At 41.6% G+C, this 21,884-nt stretch overlaps 1 protein-coding gene across 1 annotated transcript in view; it reads right to left on the reverse strand.

Moving 5' to 3' along the window:
* LOC107531955 (uncharacterized) overlaps positions 1–21,884 on the reverse strand; it is a 95,272-nt gene that overhangs the window by 61,683 nt on the left and 11,705 nt on the right. Inside the window, exon 2 of the mRNA XM_016206180.2 lies at positions 1,748–1,993. Coding sequence (XP_016061666.2) covers positions 1,748–1,965 — 218 coding nt within the window. The 5' untranslated portion in view covers positions 1,966–1,993. The remainder of the gene's footprint in view (positions 1–1,747; positions 1,994–21,884) is intronic.

Raw genomic sequence — 21,884 nt, forward strand, 5'->3', positions numbered from 1 at the left:
ATGGCTGTAATAAAAAAGATAACAACAAATGTTGGTGAAGATGTGGAGAAATTAAAACCCTCATATATTGCTGGTGCAAATATAAACAGCATAGCCACTGTGGAAAACAGTTTGAGGGTTCCTCAACAAGTCAAATACAGAGTTACCATATGATGCAGCAATTCAATTCTAGGTATATGCCCAAAAGAACTGAAAACATGTGCATACAAAAACATGTATGCAAATATTCACAGCAGCATTATTCATAATAGCCAAAAAGTGGAAACAACCCAAATATCCATTGACTGATGAATAAACAATATTGGACTATCATCCAGCCATAAAAAGGAACAAGTATTAACACATGCTACAGCATGGATCACTCTTGAAAACATCATAAAGTGAAAGAAGCCAGACACAGAAAACTACATGTTGTATGATTCCATTTATATGAAGTGTCCAGAATTGGTAAGCTATCGAGACAGAAAGTAGATTCATGATTGCCAGGGGATGGGAGGAAAGGGAAATTGAGATTGACTGCTAATAAGTATAGGGTTTCTTTTGGGGGGGGTGGTGATAGAAATGTTCTAGAATTAGACATTGTGATGGTTGCACAATATTGTGAATATACAAAAAGCCACTGAATTTGTATACTTTACAATGGTTAAAGTAGTATATTTCATGTTATGTAAATTTTATTTCTCTCTTCTTTAAAAAAAGGTATCAATCTGACTACTGGAGCTTAATCCCATTAGAGGAGCCTGGGAATCTGTGTGAAGTGATCAGAGATTGTCAAGAGGTGAGGAAGCCGCAGCATTTATGCATCAACTCACATCAGTGAGTGACTGAAGGTTGCTTCTAGGAGGCATCAATTCCTTGCACTTCTGGCCTGGCTGCAAAAGGCATCCTAAGGCCAGGGGTAGTCCTTAGGCAAATAAATGTTGGTGCTGACAGATGACAGCCCAGTGTGCCCCAAAAGGATATAGGCTAGAGGTCCAAGCAGTGCATTGACAATCGGCTACTCTCTCATCTTGGGATTAAATAAGAAAATCTGTGTAAAATGCTTTACAGTGCTAGACACAGAGAAAGCTCTTAATAAATGTGAGGGGTTTTTTTTACAGAAGACTCAATAAGGCTAAATAATTTGACCAAAACTGCATAGCTAATACAAGACAAAACCAGGATTTACGCAGATCTGTCTATACAACACAATCCTTCACATAGAGAATTATATTAACCAAATAATACTAACAAATCTTACGAACATACCTATGGGATGGCAATCATGCCTCAAGGGCATTCAGCAACTATAACAAACATCTTTCCATCTTTACTCTCTCTCCACCTCCTTATGTGCCCTCAGTGGGGGAAGCAGCTGCTTTTCTCACAAAAAGGCCTTGAGGGCTGATGTTCTGTCTGCTCGGGTTGCCCAGGGTCTGGATATTACATGGTTTATTGTCTAGATGCTTATTTGAGATTCAGAGCCTGCACATTTGCTGACAGTTTAGGTCAAAGGACCAAGATACAGTAACACCTGAGACGGCAGGAGCAGCAGGGCGACACTTTCCTCACCAACGTGTGGGCCCTCCTGTTTTCCTGTGGAATAATATGACTTTCAGGAATAATGTGGAATAATGTGACTCAACAAAAGAGGTGCACAGCGGAGGAAATGGTGGGAAATCTCTTCCCAAAGCGCCCTGCGTGAACTCCCACTGAGGGCACTCCAGAGGGCTGAGTGAGGATGTGGGGCTGCGGGACCCACGCCTACCTGATCAGGTAGTGGTTGACAATGGTGTCGAAGTAGCTGTAGTACACAACATTGTTCACGTGGCCGTACTGGTCGTTGTCCTGCCACCTCGTCTGGATGGGCAAGAAGTATCCATAGGCCTCATGGTGACGAAGATAATCCCCAACTCGCTGGTTCTCTGATGATGTCGCCAAGGAACGGCCATTCCTAGGAAGCATCCTCAAAACCCAAGAGGCCATAGTCAGTGATTGCTGCCTTGGAGGATACCTTGAAATAAAAAACAACATAGGATAAAAATGGTGTTCAGAAATCTTGATTTAGTTTTACAAAAGCAATTGCATTAAATTTTAGCCATTGGTTTCAAAAGGAAATTAGATTTTTTTCTAAGAAATAAATCTTCCCTGATAATCCAGGTCCTTATCCCAAACCTATTTATCTTTTTTTATTACTGTTGGTTTTAGAGAGAGAGAAACATCGATTTTTTTGTTCCACTTTATGGATTCATCGGTTGCTTCTTGTATGATCAAACCCACAACCTTGGTGTATCAGGACAACACTAACCAATTGAGCTACCCTGCCAGGGCCAAACCTATTTACTTTTTAAAGGACTCCTTACTAAAAGGCTTTGGCACACACTGACAGTAACAAGTGAAGCCTCTGTTTGAATTGGACTAGTGGAAATTTAAAGGTTATTTGTATGAAGGTCTTCTGTTCCACAAAGTATTTGCAAAGAGGATACTTTCTGATTCTGACAAATCTGTAACACTACTAAGCCTATCAGCTGTTAAGACTTTTTTAAGTGTATTAATTTTCTTTTAGAACAAAAGTAATGCCCTATGGAAATTTTTTTAAATATGCATAAACAAAGGGGGGAAAGAAACAACAATACAACAATACCAGCTCTTAACACTTCCATGTGCATGCATTAATTTAGTTTTATATTTATATAGCTGTATAAATATTCTTAAACTAGACCATACACCACATGTTGTTTTGTAATCTGTTATGCTAACAATAGGTTATTATGTTTAAATACTCTCCTACATCATTTGCAACGTTGAATTCCATTATATTCCACTGTATCGAAGCACAATTTATAAAATGCTCTATTGTTGCACACTGAGGACTCTGATTCCAATTTTGTTGACTGGGATTGAAATTTTTGTAAACAAACCTTCACACACACCTGTGATTATTTTCTTAAAATAAATACCTCGAGGCAGAATTGCTGGGTCAAAGGGCAAACAAATTGTTAAGGATTTTGATATAAATTAATGCCCTCCAGAAAGGTGGTACCAATTTATACCCTTCCCAGCAGTGGCCAATTTCCTTGTCAGTTTTAAAATGCTTTGTCAGTTTGACTGTGTTCTCTCATTTCCATACAGATTTAATGAAATGTGCTAAGTGGAAAGTTGACTACTGCTACCAGCCATGATGGAATTACTAGTATCAGAATAACCCTTCTCTTTGAGAACGACTCTAAAAGCTGGATAAAATGTAAAGGAAGAGCTCTTTGAAGGCAGGAGGAAATAATCAAGGCAGCGGGACTCTACAGGCTGCAACCATGGGGACAGGGCAACACACTGGAGTGGGCCTTGCACTTGCTACTGCTGTTTCTCATCAGGGTATTTGCCAACTCACTGTGTGGGGAATAAAGGCCGAAGAGATAACAGCAACCTGGAGCTTGCAGTGGTCTTGCTGTGTCGCTGACAGAAATTGAAAGGCTAACATCCTGGAGAAGAGTGAGCTGCAGAGAAGTGAGCCTTAGAGTGCAAATTCCCCTCAAGGCATTTGCTGACTCCCAGGCTGCACGTGCTCAGATGAGACCGAGAAGCCAGCAGAACCCAAATGCTACAAGGCTAAAAATCTAGGGAGAAAACAGGAGTCCCATTGTGCTGAGGACTGCCAAGAAGGAAGGTAAAGACCCCAGACTGAATCCAGTTTTGACCCCAAAGGGGCTGCTTCCTTAGAGAGAGGGAAAACCCCAAATTGACCAGCCTTGATCAAGGTTATCTGCCCAAACATCATCTGTTAGTCAACAGAAACCTAGATCATCTCTGCAGGAAAACGCCACCATTCCAGGTCTCCACAACTTTTTACACACAAAGTCTGATATTCAATCAAAAACTACCAGGCCTATTAGGACAGAGGAAGAAATGACCAAGACGCAAAAGAATTTTTTTTTAGACAATAAAATAGTCCCACAGATTCACACTGATTTTAAAATAACTATGATTAACAGGCATCAAAATTAAAGCATGATCATCCATCCTAAATACATAAAGAACTCTAAAGTTTTGAGAGAGGAAAGATAAAAAACACACAATAAAAAAATAAGCAAAAGTCACATACAATTCACAAATACAGATTTGTAAATGACCTTTAAACATATGAAAAGACGGACAACTTCAGTCAAATTATCGCTATGCTGAGATACCATTTCCCAATGATTAGGTCTGGGGAAAATTACAAAGTTTGACAGCACATTCTCTTGACAAAGCCCCAAGGAAAAAGACACCCTCATACATTGCTGGTGGGAATGTCCCATCTCGTGGGAGGAGAATTTGACAGGATCTAACAAAACCACAAATGGGTTTACTTTTGCCCACATCTAAAATTATCTTGAAGGTACACTTCCACCAGTACAAAAATACATATGAACAAGGTATAGCACTCTTTGTAACTGAAAAATATTGGGAAAGAAACTCACATAGAAGACAGGTTGAATATACTATGATATATTCACACAATGGTATATACTATGCAGCTGTTCATAGAAACTAAAGGACATGTGGTATGGAGTGATGTCCAAGGTATCTTTGTTGTTAGCCCAAAAAAGCAAAGTGCAGAAGACTATATATAGTATGCAACTTTTGTGCAAGAAATAAGAGAAATAAGATATTATAAAAGGTATTTATATTTACAAAAGCAATTCCAGAAAGTTGAACCAGAAACTAATGAGGGCACATTAACAAGGTAGGTAGGGTGGAGTAGGGGAAGTAACACTCCTCTGAATATAGCTTTTTGTGTAATTATAGGTTTTGGAACCTTAATGCTTCATATACTCACTCAAGATGATGATGATGATGTTAAATTAACAAAGGTGGAGGGGAAAGAAACCTGATATGGAATATAAACAGAAACAAAAGAGCCTAAGTATATTTCAAGTGAATAACATAATTGCATGGAAAAAATAACTACTTTTGAATACAGGTTTTTGACTATATACCCTCAAAGACAAAAACTGTCTAATAAATACCAAACACTGGTGAGTAGGTATGTTTTTTATAGCAGTTGGGTTAGCAATTCAAAACTGCTTTCTGTGAGCCTAAGCCTGGGCAAATGAGTAAATACACTGAGGGTAATGTCAGCCAGATTTCTCACATACAGGAAGGACTTGCAAACAGAAAAGAGAAAGACTGAAATGTTAGATAAGATTTGAGAGTAGAGTATGAACTCCTAGATTAGGGGCTGAGATAAAGATAGAGATAGAGAGATAGATTACAGATTAGAAATAGAGATAGAGATAGAGAGATAGATGAGAGAGAGAGAGAGATGAGAGACAGTAGATAGAGATAGAAAGATAGCTGAGAGATAGAGATGAGGCAGAGATCGAGAGAGGGAGAGACAGCCCCCTCTTTTCCTTGCCCTTCTGAGCCCACCGACACTCCAGCAGCAAGATAAGCGCACTTAGCGTCCAGGTCTTCCTTTCCAAATACCATTCTACACAAAATGGAACCAGGGCTCCTTGAAGAAATGACTGATTCCAATGCTGGGGCAGATAAAGTAAAAGGTGATCCTGGAACATCTCACTGTGCCAGAAGGTTAAGAAATGTCCAAAGAATGATGGGCGTGGCAAAGGAGCCTGTGTAGAAATCAGAACGGTTGTTACCTTGGGTGGGGGATAACGACTGGGGAGTGGCCCGAAGAAGGCCTCGCAGCGTTAGCCGCATTCTACGCTGTGGTCTAGGCCCTGTTAACATGGTTATGTCACTTCGCAGAAATTCATCAAGCTTTTTCTTTCATGCGTGTATTATACTTTCATTAAAATGTTTTCCCAAAACTGTGCTACATGGAGACAAGTTATATGGTTATAAGTAAAATCTCTACTGTCCGGAGCAGTTTCTTTTACCTCCCCCCCCCCCCCCCCGCCCCATTATTCAGGGAATTTTTCTCTTGTCCATTCACCCCAAAGAAGTCAAGATTCTTCCTTATGCGCATAAGGCCCTGTTATATCGGTTGCTTTCTATGCACATATTTCCACAGCCCCCAAACGGGTGCTGATGAAGACAGACCTAACTCTCACCTAGTAGAAGCGCAGGTAATAACTTAGACTCTTTGGTGCCCTGAAAACAAGCTGCCATCGAAACAACATTTAAAAGGAGAAAGTTCTTAAATGTGTACATTTTTCCATTAAAATTTCCTAAGGAATCAACCTTCATCATCTGCACCTTTTAGTAACACAAGACTAATACTCATCCACTTGAACGCATACAAAAATCTCCAAATAGAGGACAGCTCCGCGTGACACTGAGCACCAGGTGGCATTCTGGCTAACCACTAGGAGCTTTCCCAATCCTTTGGGAAGGTGCCCTGACCCCACAAAGAATGTCGCCGCAAATGGGCACTTTCCTGAAGTCTGAGTGTGTGGGGGAGGAGGGTCCTGCCATGCAAATAAATTCTCAGGAAGCTATGAAGATATTAGCTATTTTGCTCAATTTATTCCAAGCTGAAACATAATAGTACATTACAAATCTGTTTTGATTTTACTTAATCTAATGAAAAAAAATGTTCATCTTTTTGATAAGTGCTCATTAGCCATTTCTTCCTGACATAAACAGACAAGAAAGATGTTCTCGTGCTGCATTTAAAATGCAACTCAGCTAATTACAGTGCAATGACTCAAAGAACAAAATCAACGCACTGAAGTTTCTCACTTGAATTGTCTTTATAGTTGAATTAAAGAAAAAAATCTAACAAAAAAATTTTTAAAGGGCCCTTGCAGTGTGTTTTACACTTAGGTTGAATAATGTTTAAGTAAACAAGAGCCAAATTCTAGTACGTGAAATACACTTTTTAATTTTCTCAGGTCAATTGCTCTCTAAGAATAGTTGCTGAATTTACCAGTGAACACGGTATGTGTGTGAGGGGGTCTCTTTTTCCGAAGGGGTGATACATTGGCATAAGCAATTAACCCTAGTTCACCCATCCTCTGTGAGGACAAGAGCTGACAAGTAGATGCTATTTGGTCAGGGTTGGAGCCAGAAGAGAACAAGGAATAGCAAGAAGTTAAGGGATCCACATAAGAATCAAACTTACTTACAGGCCAAACTTATGCTCAGGACTTTTAGGAATATCAGATAGTCTTGGGCGTTTTGCATCACAGAGTACTGACCTGCTGAAACATTGTCCTGAATGAGTCTAACAAAATTAATGCCATTTCCCAAAATGCTTGGTTTACACTCCAGGAAGAACTTTGACCAGAGTAATCTAACTCCTTGGGTATCTGAAATGTGGCTACATGACCCAAACAATCACTTCATTGGCTTTTTAATTGGTTTTTCATTATGAAATATATTTACCTGAAGCTAGAAACTTTACAATTATTGTAGATCTATGACACATAAATGATATGTATATTGTACCCAAACTCCCAGGCGAAACATCACCAAGAGGAGTAAGTAAAATTACTTAAGTATATCCCTTCTTCCTTCCCTCTCTGGGAGTCAGTGTTTAAATGAATACATGCAGCATTTTCAAGGCCTGTTTGAATGAACAAACAGAATAGCAAGAGGACAGTCGACTGCTGAGCTCACTCGATGGATGGTTGTCAGAGTCACCTTCACAAATGGTTCTGCTAGCATCTCATAGTCATTAGACACGGGAGACTAAGGGAAGACAGACATCTTGTATCTCGCAGGAATTCAAATTGCTCTACTCTGTGTTAAGAAAATGCCTATCGTTCATTAAGCACAGTCTTACTGCGCCCTGAAGCACAAATGCAGAGCTGGGAGGTTAAGAATTCAGGGTGAAAAAGACGGAGATTCAAGTCCCAAGTCCTCCACTTGCAGCTCAAGGGACCCGAGACAAGATTCTGCACTTCTCTAGCTTCGTAAATGAATAAACAGTGGGGGGAAGAATACCTACAGGGCTGCCGTGGACATTCAGTGAGATGACAGGTAGAAAGCACTTAGCCCAGAGCCTGACATACCATCAGGATTCGAAGTTTAGCTGAGATGAATGAACCACCAATAGGGCCTGGGTCTCAAGGACCTTCCCAGGAGTGAGGAGCTACCCTTTCCCTTCCACCCTGTGTCGTTTCCAACATTCCTGGTCAGCCTGGAGCGGAAAGGCAGGCCATTTCCCCATACTGCACGACCGGGTAGGTCTCAGGTATAGACCTGCAACACTGACCTTGTTATCGTCAGCCCAACCTAACCAGCCCTCCTGAGACGTCACCCCAGGTGGCAGCATGTATGAGGAATGCAGTGTGTGACGCAGTCGGTCATCACGGGTTCCTGGAAAACCGGACCTTCTCTGCAATTCTACTGCTGGGCTTATATTTCCAACTGTGCCTTTAGATTAGTTTAGATCACTTAGATTAGTCTTCAGGATCATTAACATCTCGTAGCATCAGTTTCTCATCTTTAAATGAGAATTGATATGCTGTAAAGGTTAAATGGTGATGTACGTAGGGCAGTTAGCACAGGAGCTGGCACACAGCAATGGTAGCTAGTTATTAAATATGAGCATATTTGAGGACATATGCTATAGAAAAGGAAATTGTGGTATCAGTGAGCTGAACTGTGACTTTATTATGATCACTTCTAGAAACAAACCTGGGTTTCCTTAGATTGAGATTTTTACTCATTAGTATAAGAGTGATTTTCAACTGGTGCCACAATAATTTTTAAAACATGCAATACTGGATTATTTAGTCAGGGGCACTCATGTCTTTCCCCTTAGATCGTCAAGTGAAAATATGACAACAGCCAACACAAGAGCCGTCCAGTGTGAATGAGTCAAAATTATACCGTGTGTGTGTGTGTGTGTGTGTGACTGGCAAAAAAATATACTTTTTGGTGTGTTGCAGAATTTTAGTAATTAGTTTATGTGTGCCATGGGATGAAAAAGATTGAAAATCGCTGGTATAAGAATTAAGTTTCTAACATCCAAAACATTTAAAACTTGCAAAATTAAAAACTGCAGTACTGTGGGGGTAAATTCTCTGTTGTTACAAGTTGACAAACAGCATAAATCCACACACTCACCTCCAGCCCCCTCCCTTCCAATAAGGATTATCACTGGGAGGGAGATGGGCGAGGTATCTCACAAATTCACTTCCTACTATAAGACTCTGAGTTTAAATTAAAATCTACTGTAGAATAATAACAAAAGAACCGTGCTAGCCCCCAGGAAGGCCCTCCTCTCCAGTCAGCTTGGCCAGAGAAGACTAGATTATAAAAACCAAAGGCAGTGTCCTAAAGCATTGCAAAGATGAGGGATTCCAGGACAGGGAAGACTCAGTTTGCCAGAGGCCAAAACAGAGAGTGCTGGGTTATTCTGCTCAGCTCCTGAAACCTAACCAGCAATCTAACCAACAATCAATCAGGATTTATGGGATCCAGGATTATGAAAAGCTTCTGACATGGTCTCAGCAGTAAGACTGAGATGTGGGAAATGGGCTGTGAGATGCTTAAGGATGGCAACGACCATGAACCTTCCTTTTTACCTCAGGAGCTGGGCTGCCAGGCCTGGGTCTCATTCAGGGACATTGTTTTTCGGTCCCTTTCTAGACACAGGTACATGCTTTGAAGAGACACAGCAATTAAATCTGACGACAGTTACTGCAAACAGCTGGTGATGGTACTCACAAACCTGGTTCCTTCTACAAAGTATTCAGTCCGGGATCCCCTGGACTGAATATTTTTAAAGTTTGCACTTGAACTCTTGGAAGAAACGTACATCAAAGCCAAATAAATAAACACATCTGAAAAATATCTGTTCTTCTCAAATAACATTAAAATGTTATTTTTGAAGCTACTTTCTGTTTCCTTACAGATGAGTGTTAATTTTGTCCCCAGTCAAAAGCTTTTTTATGCATTTAGTCCCAAGTTGTCAGGCTGCCTACAAAATCTGCACTAAAGCAATTAGAAGTCGTAAACAAAATGTGTTCTGTAGAATGGCAGGCGCAGGATGCAGATCAGAAATATTCACACTGTCTGTCAGGGTGTTTCCTAGCTTTTTCTCTGTGTTGTTCATTTATACTAATGTGTGGACAAGAGGGTTGAAAACATTTTGCTAAGAACAAAACCCTGAGATTTATATGCAATTTCTAAGCTTATCCTTGGGAAAGAAGCCACAATCTGTTTTCAGACAAGTGTAAAACACTTGCAATTCCCTTTGAAAAACAACGTCCAATCTTCCCTTAAATTGAGATGCCAGAGCAACTAGATTGTGATTTAAATCAGAGAAGAAAATTAGTCCAGGTACAACAGTGTGGGAGGAGAGACAGAGCAGACACTGGTAAATAGCCTATGAATTCAAAATGTCGAGTTTTCCCCCTGCCCCAGTCAATTTTGACTTCCAACAAATTAGAGAAATAAATTGGCAGTTCACCTACAATTCACTGGTAAACAAACATTTTTCACCAGCTACTTCACAACCATCTTTTGAGCTGAGCCTTTTTAAATTCCATAAAGGACTGGGGTGTAATGATAATTCTTGGAGTTCACAATAATCGTTGGCAGGGCTCTAATGAAAAACAAAGATCTCTACCTAATTCCAACAGTTCAGCACAGTGACTGACAGCTTCATGTTATTAATATCAGTGTGGCCTGAGGGAGAGGTGGAATCTCAGTGAGGGACAAACTGACAACAGCAGCTAAAATATTGCACCTCCTGGTTAAACCCAAAGAGATTCAGGTTTCAAGTTGGGTTCAAAAAGCACAAACACTCCCCTGGCCGGTTCTGCTCAGTGGTTAGAGCATGGGCCCTCGGACTGAAGGGTCCTGGGTTGAATTCAAGCCAAGAGCACATACCTCGGTTGCAGGCTCGATCCCTGGTTCCAGTCGGGGAAACGTGCAGGAGGCAACCAATCAATGTCTCTCTCTCTCTCCCACTCTCTCTGGAAAAGTAACAGAAAAAAAAAAAAATCCTCTGGTGAATATAAAAAACAAAGCACAAACACGGACTAATACCAAGGATAGAGTTGGCCAAACACCTACAGTTGCAGCGAAATGAACTGACCATCCTGGTCGGATAGAGGCTCTGCAGGCTAAGATGTTTTTGTGCTCCAGGTAAATGGATCCATTTGTTGGTTCTTTTGACAAGCTGGATTTAAGGGTTTGACCTCTATATCCCCATAAAACTCGGTACAGCTGAGGATAATCCTAATCCCAGGTTCATTAACTCTTCTCTTTGAGTTCTGTAACCAGGGACGATCTCTGCTGGCGGAGAACTGAGGGGTTGGGGGGGGATCATTCTGACTGGAGGAGTTTCTATTCCATAGAGGTGCCTTTCTCTCAGCTAATATGTCCCTGGCAGGTTGACTAAAACCACACCTATCTCTTTGAAGGCAAGGGCATTTCAGGACTCAGCCCAAGGTGGCATCTATTTAGTCCAAAACTTTGCCATCAATAGAGCACACACTCTGCCTAGCAGGGTTTGTGTGGGTCTCCCCGACCACCACCACCCACTCCTCTCGTGAAAAGCATTAATCCCATGCAAGGGGACATAGCCAAAGACAAGAAAGTCTTCTACAAAATAATTTTTGCAAAGGTTCAGGTAAGGATAAAGGGTGTGTGTGGAGGAGTGATTTTCCATCAAATCTAACATCCTAGCACTAAATTCTGTCCAAGTGAGCTTCTGTCAAGAATTAGTCCAAATGTTAGGAAGCAATAATCAACTGAAACCAAAATGGCCCTTCTTAACAGAAAGGTTTCAAATTCACCATCTTTTTTATGGGGGAGGTGGGTCCGGAGGTGGGAAAGTGGATTTTTAAAAGACACAGATCACAAATATGCCGATCTAACATTGCCAACTTCATCCCAGATGGCTAGTGAAGGAGACACTAGGATTTAAGGCACCCAGACAGACACTTGACAACAGAATATGAAGACATGGGAGGGGGGAACCCAACCAAACAAGAATCCTCAAATTGCATCATTTCAAAGGCATGTAGGTCTAAAAGCAATCTAAGGAACAATTTTAAGAATAATAAGCGTATGAAGCTAAGAATAATACGAACTTCCAAATGCAGAGAACGGGGATATTGACTATATCTGAATTTGTCCAGAGACTTTAATTCCAGGGCATGAGGCTGAGCTGCTGCAATGTACACAAGTGGGGTGTAAAGTCAATGGGATTACACTTTCCTAATTATTTTCTGCGTGAGCTTTACAGCACATACACAAAATGAGATCAGCCGGGACCTGCCTCTAACAAATCACTCAGATTTAAACATTGCTCAAATAAACAAAGGGGGGTGGGGGTGGAGGAAAGGCACAAGGCTGGGAAAAGACAGAGAAGGGCTTCTTCAATCACAGTTGCAAGGAACAAAAACCTGGAGGGGGAAAAGAGTTGTTGGACCGCCACCAAATCTCCCCCACTGGAGACAAGAGCCCATCTGCTGAGCTCGGCAACTTCGCTTTAACTACCATTCAGCTCGCATCTCTGCAGAGATCTGTCTGCAGAACTGGCAGATGGACCCCTGCTTCCCCGAGTCGCTGTGTTATTTGTTTAATAAATTTAATTAATATCCATACTGCATTGGATTGCTCCCAGAAAAGGAGCCCAAGTGCTCCCTTTCCCCAATAGCTACATGATGAGTGATTTCCCAGCAAAGAGCAGATAACGGTGCCCCGGGGCCCCTGAAAAAAATTAAAAGTACCATGTGCTTACATTACTTTGCATGTGTTAATTTTTCACAGTGCGCTAACATATTTTTGATGGGCATTTTAACTTTATGTAAGTATGCAGCCCTATGAAAGGCTTGCAAAACAAGTAATAAATTACAAGAAAACTATCAGTTCCCTGGACTTTCTAATGTTGCACAGTTCCAAAGCTGGTTATTACAGGAGGACACCCAATCACTTAAGGACCAGGAGTGATTAATAAGGCCCAGATATTTGGATATGATAAGCAGGGAATTAGAACAACGTGAGCGCACAGCAGAAGAGCAGCGCCTCCTCTGGATGGACAGAGAAGAAAGACGACAGAGGGAAGAAACAAGAAAAAAACTTAATTTCTGTATAAAAACTGAAGAGGAATGGAAGACAAAAGAGATGTTACTCCTGACAAAGCCTGGAGATGTTAAAAGAGAAGCTAGGACAGAGGAACAACAGCACAGAAGCGGAGAAGGGAGTGACAAGAAGAAACAGGTCCTTTTAGAGGGGAGAAAAAAAAAAGAGGCTTATCATCATTTACAAAAAATGCAAGAAAATGGCCTTAAAAGAGAAGAGATGGTAACACTTTCCCCTGAGCCTCATTGTAAAGCACAATGTGACTTCTCAGAAATTATGAGTCATGGTAAAAAGGAGGCTATAAAGCCTTTCTCCTCTAAGCTAAATAAAAGCATTTATTGCCAACCTTAGGAGATAAAAGTCAAATCAGTCTTCCTGCATGCGGTGAATCAGTTCTATAACCTCCCACAAGATGCTTCTCAAATAATATGCAAAAAGAATCTGCACGGCCTTCGCCAAAGGAGCTGAAAAAACATCCCACTGTGTTTCTGCAATTCATTGATGAGTTTATGAGTCAATAATTTTCTTGTCAACAAGATCCAATTTAACTCTCTTCCAGTTCAGCTTTGTATTTAAGCGATACCTTGCAGTTTAAATAAACAACCTTAATCAAGTAAGGAAACAAGGCGACCCTTGGCATCTCACTATGTCATAAACAAAGGGGGCTGTCCCAAACTCAACCCATTGTGTCCCAGACTACCTCAGACCTATGCATAGGGACTCAGGCCACAGCCAAGGGGCTCCTGGGCCTCTCAGGGAGGAGAGGAAAAGTTCAAGCCTGCGATTTCTCCCACGCCTTGCCCCAGTGTGGTCATTTTCTTCCGCCAAGAAAGCAAAGAAGCTTTCAAAATATTTCCATCGCAGAGGTCTACTGCTCACAGGAACTCAAAAGAAAGGAAGAGTCATGATTATCTTTAAAACAGAGAAATAACTACCACAAGCTACAACTGGGGGAGCGCCCGTTTTCCACTCAAAGGCCAACCACCCACGTCAATGGGCCCATCAGCCCCACTTCCCCCGCCGCCAGGCCCGAGGCGCTGGGCACGCACCGATCTGACCAGCAACACTGTCCCCAAGAAAGATGTCCAAAACGTGGCCAGTCACGGGCCCCTGTCCTTCTGGGGCCACGAGGGCTCCTCCTCCAGGAAGCACATGACTGACAGTAAGCAGCAGAGGCGCTTCCCAGCTGCCGCCCTCCAATGAGCTCACCCGTGGGCTCTTCCGTCAGTTCCACTTGTCACACACCCAGGACCTTTCCAAAGCCCACGTGGCATAAAGCAGCACGTCCTGCTGATGGGCGCACAGGGCACGTCGGGGCGGAGCACAGGCGCTCACAGGCCCGGGGAAGGCTGGGTGGCTGGATGCTGGGACGCCCAGCGTCGTTCCCAGGGCAGGAGCCTGGCCGGCCCGCTCCGGACGCTCAGGACCGCCATGCCTCTGCAGCGTACCCCTGCGAAACAGAGCCTGAACACGATTTTCGCTTTTTTGACTTGTTTCATGAAAGCAAAAATCTTCTTCGGGTTTCTTTGGCTTAGGGAAAGCAGGGACTGTCCCACAGGGTTATGCCGATGTCTGTGGCAACCATGGCACCCTAGCATGTTGCACGTATATATTCCTATTATAAGTGTGGCTTCAGCTTGGAGAAGCTTCTCTATCTGGGGCCCAGATCTGGATTCCTTCCTCCAACCAAAAAATAGTAGTAAATTCGCGGGCGTGTGTGTGTGTGTGTGTGTATACATGTGTAGGAGAAGGTGGTTAAATGTTAGGATGGGAAAAAAAATATATTGGGGTAGTTCAGTGGGTCAATCCACATGGCCCCCAGAGTAGGTTAAGAAATATCTTAGGTCTGAATGGCACTTTATAAGCACATCTTTTCTAAGCACATCTGTTCTATCTACAAGAAACCTCATTCAACCCAAAACGACCAAGATGTGCCGGGACTTACTACAAAGTGTAAACAGAATGCTGTACCCAGGTACTGTGTGTCTCCGGGCAGTTTGCACTGAGTAGATGTATTATCCCGGTGTTCACAAACATGGGAGAGAGCCGGAGACACCTTCTGACCCTAGAGATTCTTAAAGCCTCCGAGCCAAGGCAAGCAAGCCCCGTGCGCTGATCATCACACACAGGAGAAGGCTGAGGCCTTCGCTCAGAGCTTTAAAAGATATTCTAAAGCTCACTTTACTGCAAGTAGGATTTTCACAATACGGATTTCACTCAAGCACAAACTGAATAGAATCATGTCGGTATAATCCTCACATATTTCTGCCAGCCGGGATCCTGGATGTTGAGATGTGACCGCCTCACCATGGGCTTGAAACCACCCATCTGTTTCACACGGGTCGCCGCACAGCCATCAGATGGAGCCACTATGTGGTCACTGACCCAGTGAATGGATCCAAACCACAGACGTCAAGGGGAAAGGCCACAGCTCCCACTTCCAAGCTCCCGAGCCACCCCCTTCCCTCTGCAATGGAATATCCACAGAGAGACTAAATGAATTGTTTGCTTAATTGTGCTGTGCAAGCTGAATAATTGTAAGCTTTCCAGAAAGGCTTTGTAACCAATGAGATGGCACCGGATCTGCCAAAATCTCTATCTTGAAGCCAACATCCTTTCTTTCTACAGTCTCTCTCCTATCACAAATAATGGCTTTTGGTATTTTTTTCCAGAGGAGGCAAAACCATGGCAGAAACATCAAAAAGCAGGTCTTTCAAAATGGAAAAATATCCATTAAGCTTCACCCACTGAGAACTACTATCTCCATATATGCCAATGTAAAACCTTTAGTCACAAACTTCAATTTAATCCATTACACACTGAAACAGCCAACAAATGGCAAAATAATCTACCTTTACGGTGAGCAAAATTTGTCCATTACATATGATGACCACATGTTAAGAGGTAAGAGAAATGTGATGGAAATAAGGGTGGTAGGGAGTTTATTTTTAAAATATCAAATACAAAAAGACTAGGAAGATGGAAAATGGAATATTATTTACTTGCCAAATAGTCTTTAGGATGATAAAAAGCAATTAGTACCAACATAGAAAATATTGAAATAATATGTGTTGGGTGAAAGAAAATCTTTAAGAGTAGCAACAACAAAATTTTAGCCAAAGAAAACTCTATATTACTTAATAAGTGAAAAGAATAAGGCTAAGTGAGATGTCTTTATAGCTCTTTCCCCCAGATTTGCTTGAAGCATTAACATACACAATGGCCCGGTGGCGTGGCTCAGCGGTTGAGCATTGACCTATCATCCAGGAGATCAGGGTTCGAATCCCGGTCAGGGCACATGCCTGGGTTTCAGGCTTGATCCCTAGCAGGGGGTGTGTAGGAGGCAGCCGATCAATGACTCTCATCATTGATGTTTCTCTCTCCCTCTCCCTTCCTCTCTAAAGTCAATAAGGACATATTTTTAAAAACCCACAATAAAAGTTCTCAAAACAAAACACTTGCTTCTGATAAAGAAACTGTGTGTAGCACTTCACACTTACTTTGTTTTCATTTAGTTAATTTTGAATAGGTAAGGCTTCAAAGACATAATTCAAAATTGAAACCTCTCCCTCCTACCCCAATCTCCAGCCATCCATCCCTCTTCCCAGAGGCAGTCACTGTTCCTAGTTTCTTTGCAGACCAGACATCTGAACATTCTTTCAACTCAATATATTTTATCATAATTTTCCTTCTGTATGTTCTTGCCCGTTACTACCTTTTTTTTATTTCTTGCAATGGTTTTTCATTATAATAATCAGGGACTTTTCTCCTCCATAGGTCTATGTTTATACAGTTTGAGATTTTCCAACTGGCTCTTTCTTCTTAGATGCCATAATCCTCCATGATACAGTCCAATCCACATGTCTCCCTAATAGGATTAGAGCTTTAGAGGGAAAGATTACACCTCATCATTACTGTATTAAAGAAGAGGTTTGACTTAATTTAAACATGTACTAGGCTCCAACAATTTTCATCTTTGCCACTGCAAGGTCTCCAGATTTAATGCTAAATGTAGGCAGCCAAGAGGGGAAGAGAAAGGACTGAAAAAAACACCTGCATTTTAACCCTCTCACTTGGGCCTGGAGGAAAATTCCTGGAGAGGAAGAGAGAGCATACCAAATCCAAAGGTCATCCACAAGTGAGGACAGGTATCATCCACATTGAGTATATCTTTTTATTACTCTTTACTTCCAAGGCCAGAAGGAAAAGACTTCAATATAGCTTTCCATGACTGTGGCTGGTGGTCTCCCAATATCTACTTTCCCTTCTTTCTTAGCAGCAGAACCCCAAATTTTTATTAGTTACACTGCTACCCAAAATAAAGGCCATATTTCCCAAATTCCCTTGCAGCTGTCCACATGATTTAATACTGGCAAGTGAAATATAAATGAGATGATTGTGGGTATTTGGAAAAACTCCTTAGAAGGAGCTTATTCAATTAGGAGAGGCAACCTTTTGTTCTTCCTACTATCTAGAATGTAAACAAGACATTAGAAAGCACTAAGCATCTTAGACTATGAGGAAGTGTTGAGAATGGAAGCCAGGCACTGGGATGGTGGAACATAAATACACAAGCCTGAGTCCTTTGTGGCCTGATGCAAAATCATAGCAGCTCTGCGCTGTCTCTCTCCACACTATTTTATGTGTATTTAAGCTGCTGTTTTCTATTCTTTCTTACCCACATCTGAATGTAGTTCCTAATTAATGAAATGAATACTCTTATCTAGTCAGTGGGCTATTTCAGTGGCTCAAGTGACTGTGATCAACTCTTGCATCATTCTACACAACAAAGGTCCCAAATGAGGCAGAAACACATGGGCAAAACAATACCCTCTGCGTGGTGTTGGATATTTAAGGGAACAAAAGCTTATGGTTGCTTGCAAAGTCCCAATACAGATTCAAATAATTAAAATTCAAAACTCAAACACAGACCTGGCTTAAGAACAGTAACAGCAAGATTGTTATAAATCAGAAACTATGGATGGGAAATAGAAACCCCCAAATAAGGCTGCATTTATATAAGTGTCTAGAGGAAAATACAGGAGGTGCTAGCTAGCTCAGTGCTGGTCCCCTGTTAAAAGGGATATTTAACAAACAGAAGTAAACTGAGGAGGGGACAATCAAGGTGGTCTGGATATATCATTTTGTGAAAGATGGAAGAAAGAACTGAGGCTATGTAGCTGGAAGCAAAGAAGACAGAGTAGAGATATGATTGGTATTTCAAATATCTGAAGTGCTATCTTGTAGAACAAGACTTTGGTTTAATATGTATGGTTTAAAGCAGAATTTGGACCAGTGAGTAAAACAAAAATAAAACATATTTCAACTCAATAAAAGGAAAAACCTTCTGAGAATCAGAACGCTGCAAAACTGGGATGCACTAGTTTGTAAGGTAGTGAGTTATCTGACACGGTGGTGGATTTTTTAAAAGTAAGGACCATAATGGAATTCGGACTTCCTCTGAAACTCAGAATAGAAAATGAAAACACTGTTGTATCTCAAAATCCTTGAAGAAATGATTTGTATTCTAGGGTGACTGTCACAAAGGATATTAAAGAAGGAGAGGGTTCTGCACTGGATGGGAAACTGGACCAGGTGGCCCTCCCAATCTACCATTCTATTAATCCTGTATTTTCCTATTACATGTGAATGGTTAATACAGAATAATCCAGGTATTAAACAAATGCTCCCTGGAAAAACTGAGGATGAGCGTATTGGCCAGAACTCTCCTAACTATAAGTGGATGAAGCTAATTCAAATAGTTTAAGGGGAAAAATAAGAAATTCAGTGGCAGGGGTAAATCTCACTTTAAGCATGAATGCTCAAAAAATAGTCAAAAATCTTTCCCAGTCTCTCGGGTCAGTTTCTCGGAGCTGCTTCGGTCTCGGGTGGACTGTCACCACATGGAAGCCGAGGCTGGCCTCTGTCCATTTTGGGCTCGGTCCCCCGGCCTGGCGACTGTAACTGACTCGCACGAACCTGGCTTCAGACACAAGCCGTTGTTTACCCAGTTACTGTGGACTTTGGCCAGATTCGGGTCACATGAACCGAGACTAGGGCAGAGGTGGTTTCTACAAGGAAACGTAGGCCTCTGCAGTAGGAGAAACTGCAACGATAAAAATAATAACTGTCCACTACAACGACAACAATAAATCGGATAGATTGTTTCATCGCAACTCCAGGGGAACTCTGGGCCTATTCTGAATTTCAAAATAGGAAGTAGAAACACTGCTGTATCTTAAAATCCATGAGAAAATGAAGTGAAGTTGATTCTAGGCCTTAATCTAAATTTCTAATAATCAGGCAAATAACAATTTTAACATGTCTTTCCTTTCACAATTCCCCTTTTTTCCCTTCAGATGCCTCTGTTCCCAGACAGCCTCATCAGACAAAGTAATAGCGAATGAAGAGAAAAGCCTAAAATGTTTATTGAAGTGCATGAAAGCACGGCATGTACAGAAAAATTCCTCACTAATAGCTGAAAAAGCCTCCCTCTATATTTAATACCTAGGTGACATATTTCTATTTCAAGAGAAGTAAACATTACCGTCATGAATAGAAAACAGAAACACAAACTCATTTATTTGTAAAATACTCATTTTCTCTTCATATCAATGCAAAAAATGACCCAGTGCCATATATTCCGTTTGCCATGATTCTAAGACAACAAAGCTATACAATTTCTAGATCATTAACTTGTCTTCCTGCTTCGCCACATCTTGCAGCTCTGCTAGGTAAGCGTTCATTCGTTCACTTTGAGAATGCCACCTTTTTTGTAGGCTTGGGGTTTCATTTGCTCAGTTACTCCATGCAGAGCTACAGCAGCCAGGGGTCGGGGTGTGGGGAAGTAAATGACCCACCCCACAGTTTCTCTAAAGAAACAAGAACCCAAGTCTACACTCTCAATGTTTCAAACAGAAGGGGGTTTTGCCTTTCGCTAGTCTCAAGTTGGAAAAGGCATCCATACCCCCTCATTTTATATCACTGGGGCCAGGGTGAGCACCTCAGTGCTCAGGACAGACAATGGTACAACACAGCACCGTGTCAGCTCTGGAAGTAGTGGGTGGCAAGGTGGGGAAGAGGAGAGTGTCCTTGCAGTCACATGGGAATCGTGGAAGGGTCCCTGGAAGAGAAGAGGGACAATCATGGGGTTTTTAGGTCATCTCTATAAAATCAGAGAAATGGAATTCTACAAATATATCTCAAAATTAGACCTAAAAAAATAAAATTCAGGGTCACTGCAATGATACAAGAGAGAGAGACCCTGAGGTTAATGCAGTGAGGTATCACCCCTGTGTTTTCCAGTTTTATGACATTGCTCAGCTATCCATAGATTTCTTTTGGCCAGCTTAATCCATTCAAAATGCTGCACGGGATTCAGGCCATTATGAAAAATAATTTACTCCACTTCTGAGACAAGCTGTAGAGTTCACATGAAATAGCCTAGTCTATGTGACTTAGAATATAAAGTCATCAGTAGAGGCTTACCCAAGAAACCAAGCAGCAACTGGTACACAAACCGAATATATAAACATGTTAACAGGCTGTAGGAGCAAAGCAGTAACAAGAGACAAGAGAATGCAGCGACTCATGACAGGTGCATGCTTACACAATTAAAATTCAGTACTTGGGTTTTTTTTTGAGAAAAACTCAGGAATTTACAAAATGAACAGATAACAACAACTATAAAACATCACCATGATTTATTGAGCATGAATAAATCGTTTACTAAATCCAGCATGGAGGACCTCACTGAGTCCCTCCTACAGCCAGGCACTCACAATATCTCCGTTTTATAGCAGAAAGGGGATCTCCGAGAGTTCTGTGTAATTTCTCTAAAGCCATGCAGCTGGCAAAGGCAAAGCCAGGATTTTAGCTGGGACTTGCTGTAAAATCCTTCAGTCACAATAACAGCCATAACAACAACATGACACGCGCACAAGAGTGCACGCTCTGCGGTAATCCGAGTAGTTCCAATTTCCGTCCAGCACTAAGTAGCTATATGACCGAAGGCAAGTTACTTAACTTGCAATGCTCGGGGTCATCTTCTGTTTACTAATGAAAACGGTCACACTGACTGTCTTGGGTTATTGTGAGAATCAAATAAGGTGAGCTCTGTAATCAGCACAACACGTTAACCGTCATTATTATTACGAAGTTCTTCACTCATCTAGGACCCCAAACCCCACTCACCAAAACACTTAGTCCTTTGAAATCTTTCTCTCCGGTTCTTGGCTCCTTCCCATTTCTCCCCTCATTAGCTCGTTTCCTTCTTCAGGATCTAGAACCTACTGTTTCCATTGCTAGCAATGAACTAACATGTCATTAATATCTTAAAGTGATTTTCTTTTTAAAAACTTAAGTAGGAAAACTATGGAACAACAAGGAAATAAGGAGAATACAAAATTAACTGGTATAAATACCGCCAGGTATGAGCATGGGAAAAGATCAAAGGAAAGGTGGAATATACAAATGGGGGCATTCTGAATGATTTTCCGTATACCTGGTGGCTTCTTACTAAGTTCAAGCAAGCAAGCAAGAAAGAGAGCGGGGAGGGAGGGAGGAAGGAAGGGGGTTAGATGAAACTCCACGGACTTAAGGGACACTAAGAACAACTGAACAGTGTGTGTGTGTGTGTGTGTGTGTGTGTGTGTGTGTGTGTGTGTGTGTGTGTGTTGATGGCGGGCATGTCTGGCTATTACTGGTAAACCTAGAGTATAAAAAGGGAGTGGATGACACAAAATAACAAGAGTACTAGTACTACTTGTTATCTCATTGATTCCATGGTTTCATGGGTGTGTGACCTGTGCACCCATCAGCCCTTCCTGAAGCAGGATCTGCAGGACGGGCCAGAACTGTTTTCTCATATAAACTGGCCAACTCTTTGGAGGCTCCTGTGTTCCTTGGAAAACTAA

Source organism: Miniopterus natalensis, chromosome 11 (genome assembly GCF_054644295.1).
Source record: "Miniopterus natalensis isolate mMinNat1 chromosome 11, mMinNat1.hap1, whole genome shotgun sequence".
Taxonomy (NCBI): domain Eukaryota; kingdom Metazoa; phylum Chordata; class Mammalia; order Chiroptera; family Miniopteridae; genus Miniopterus; species Miniopterus natalensis.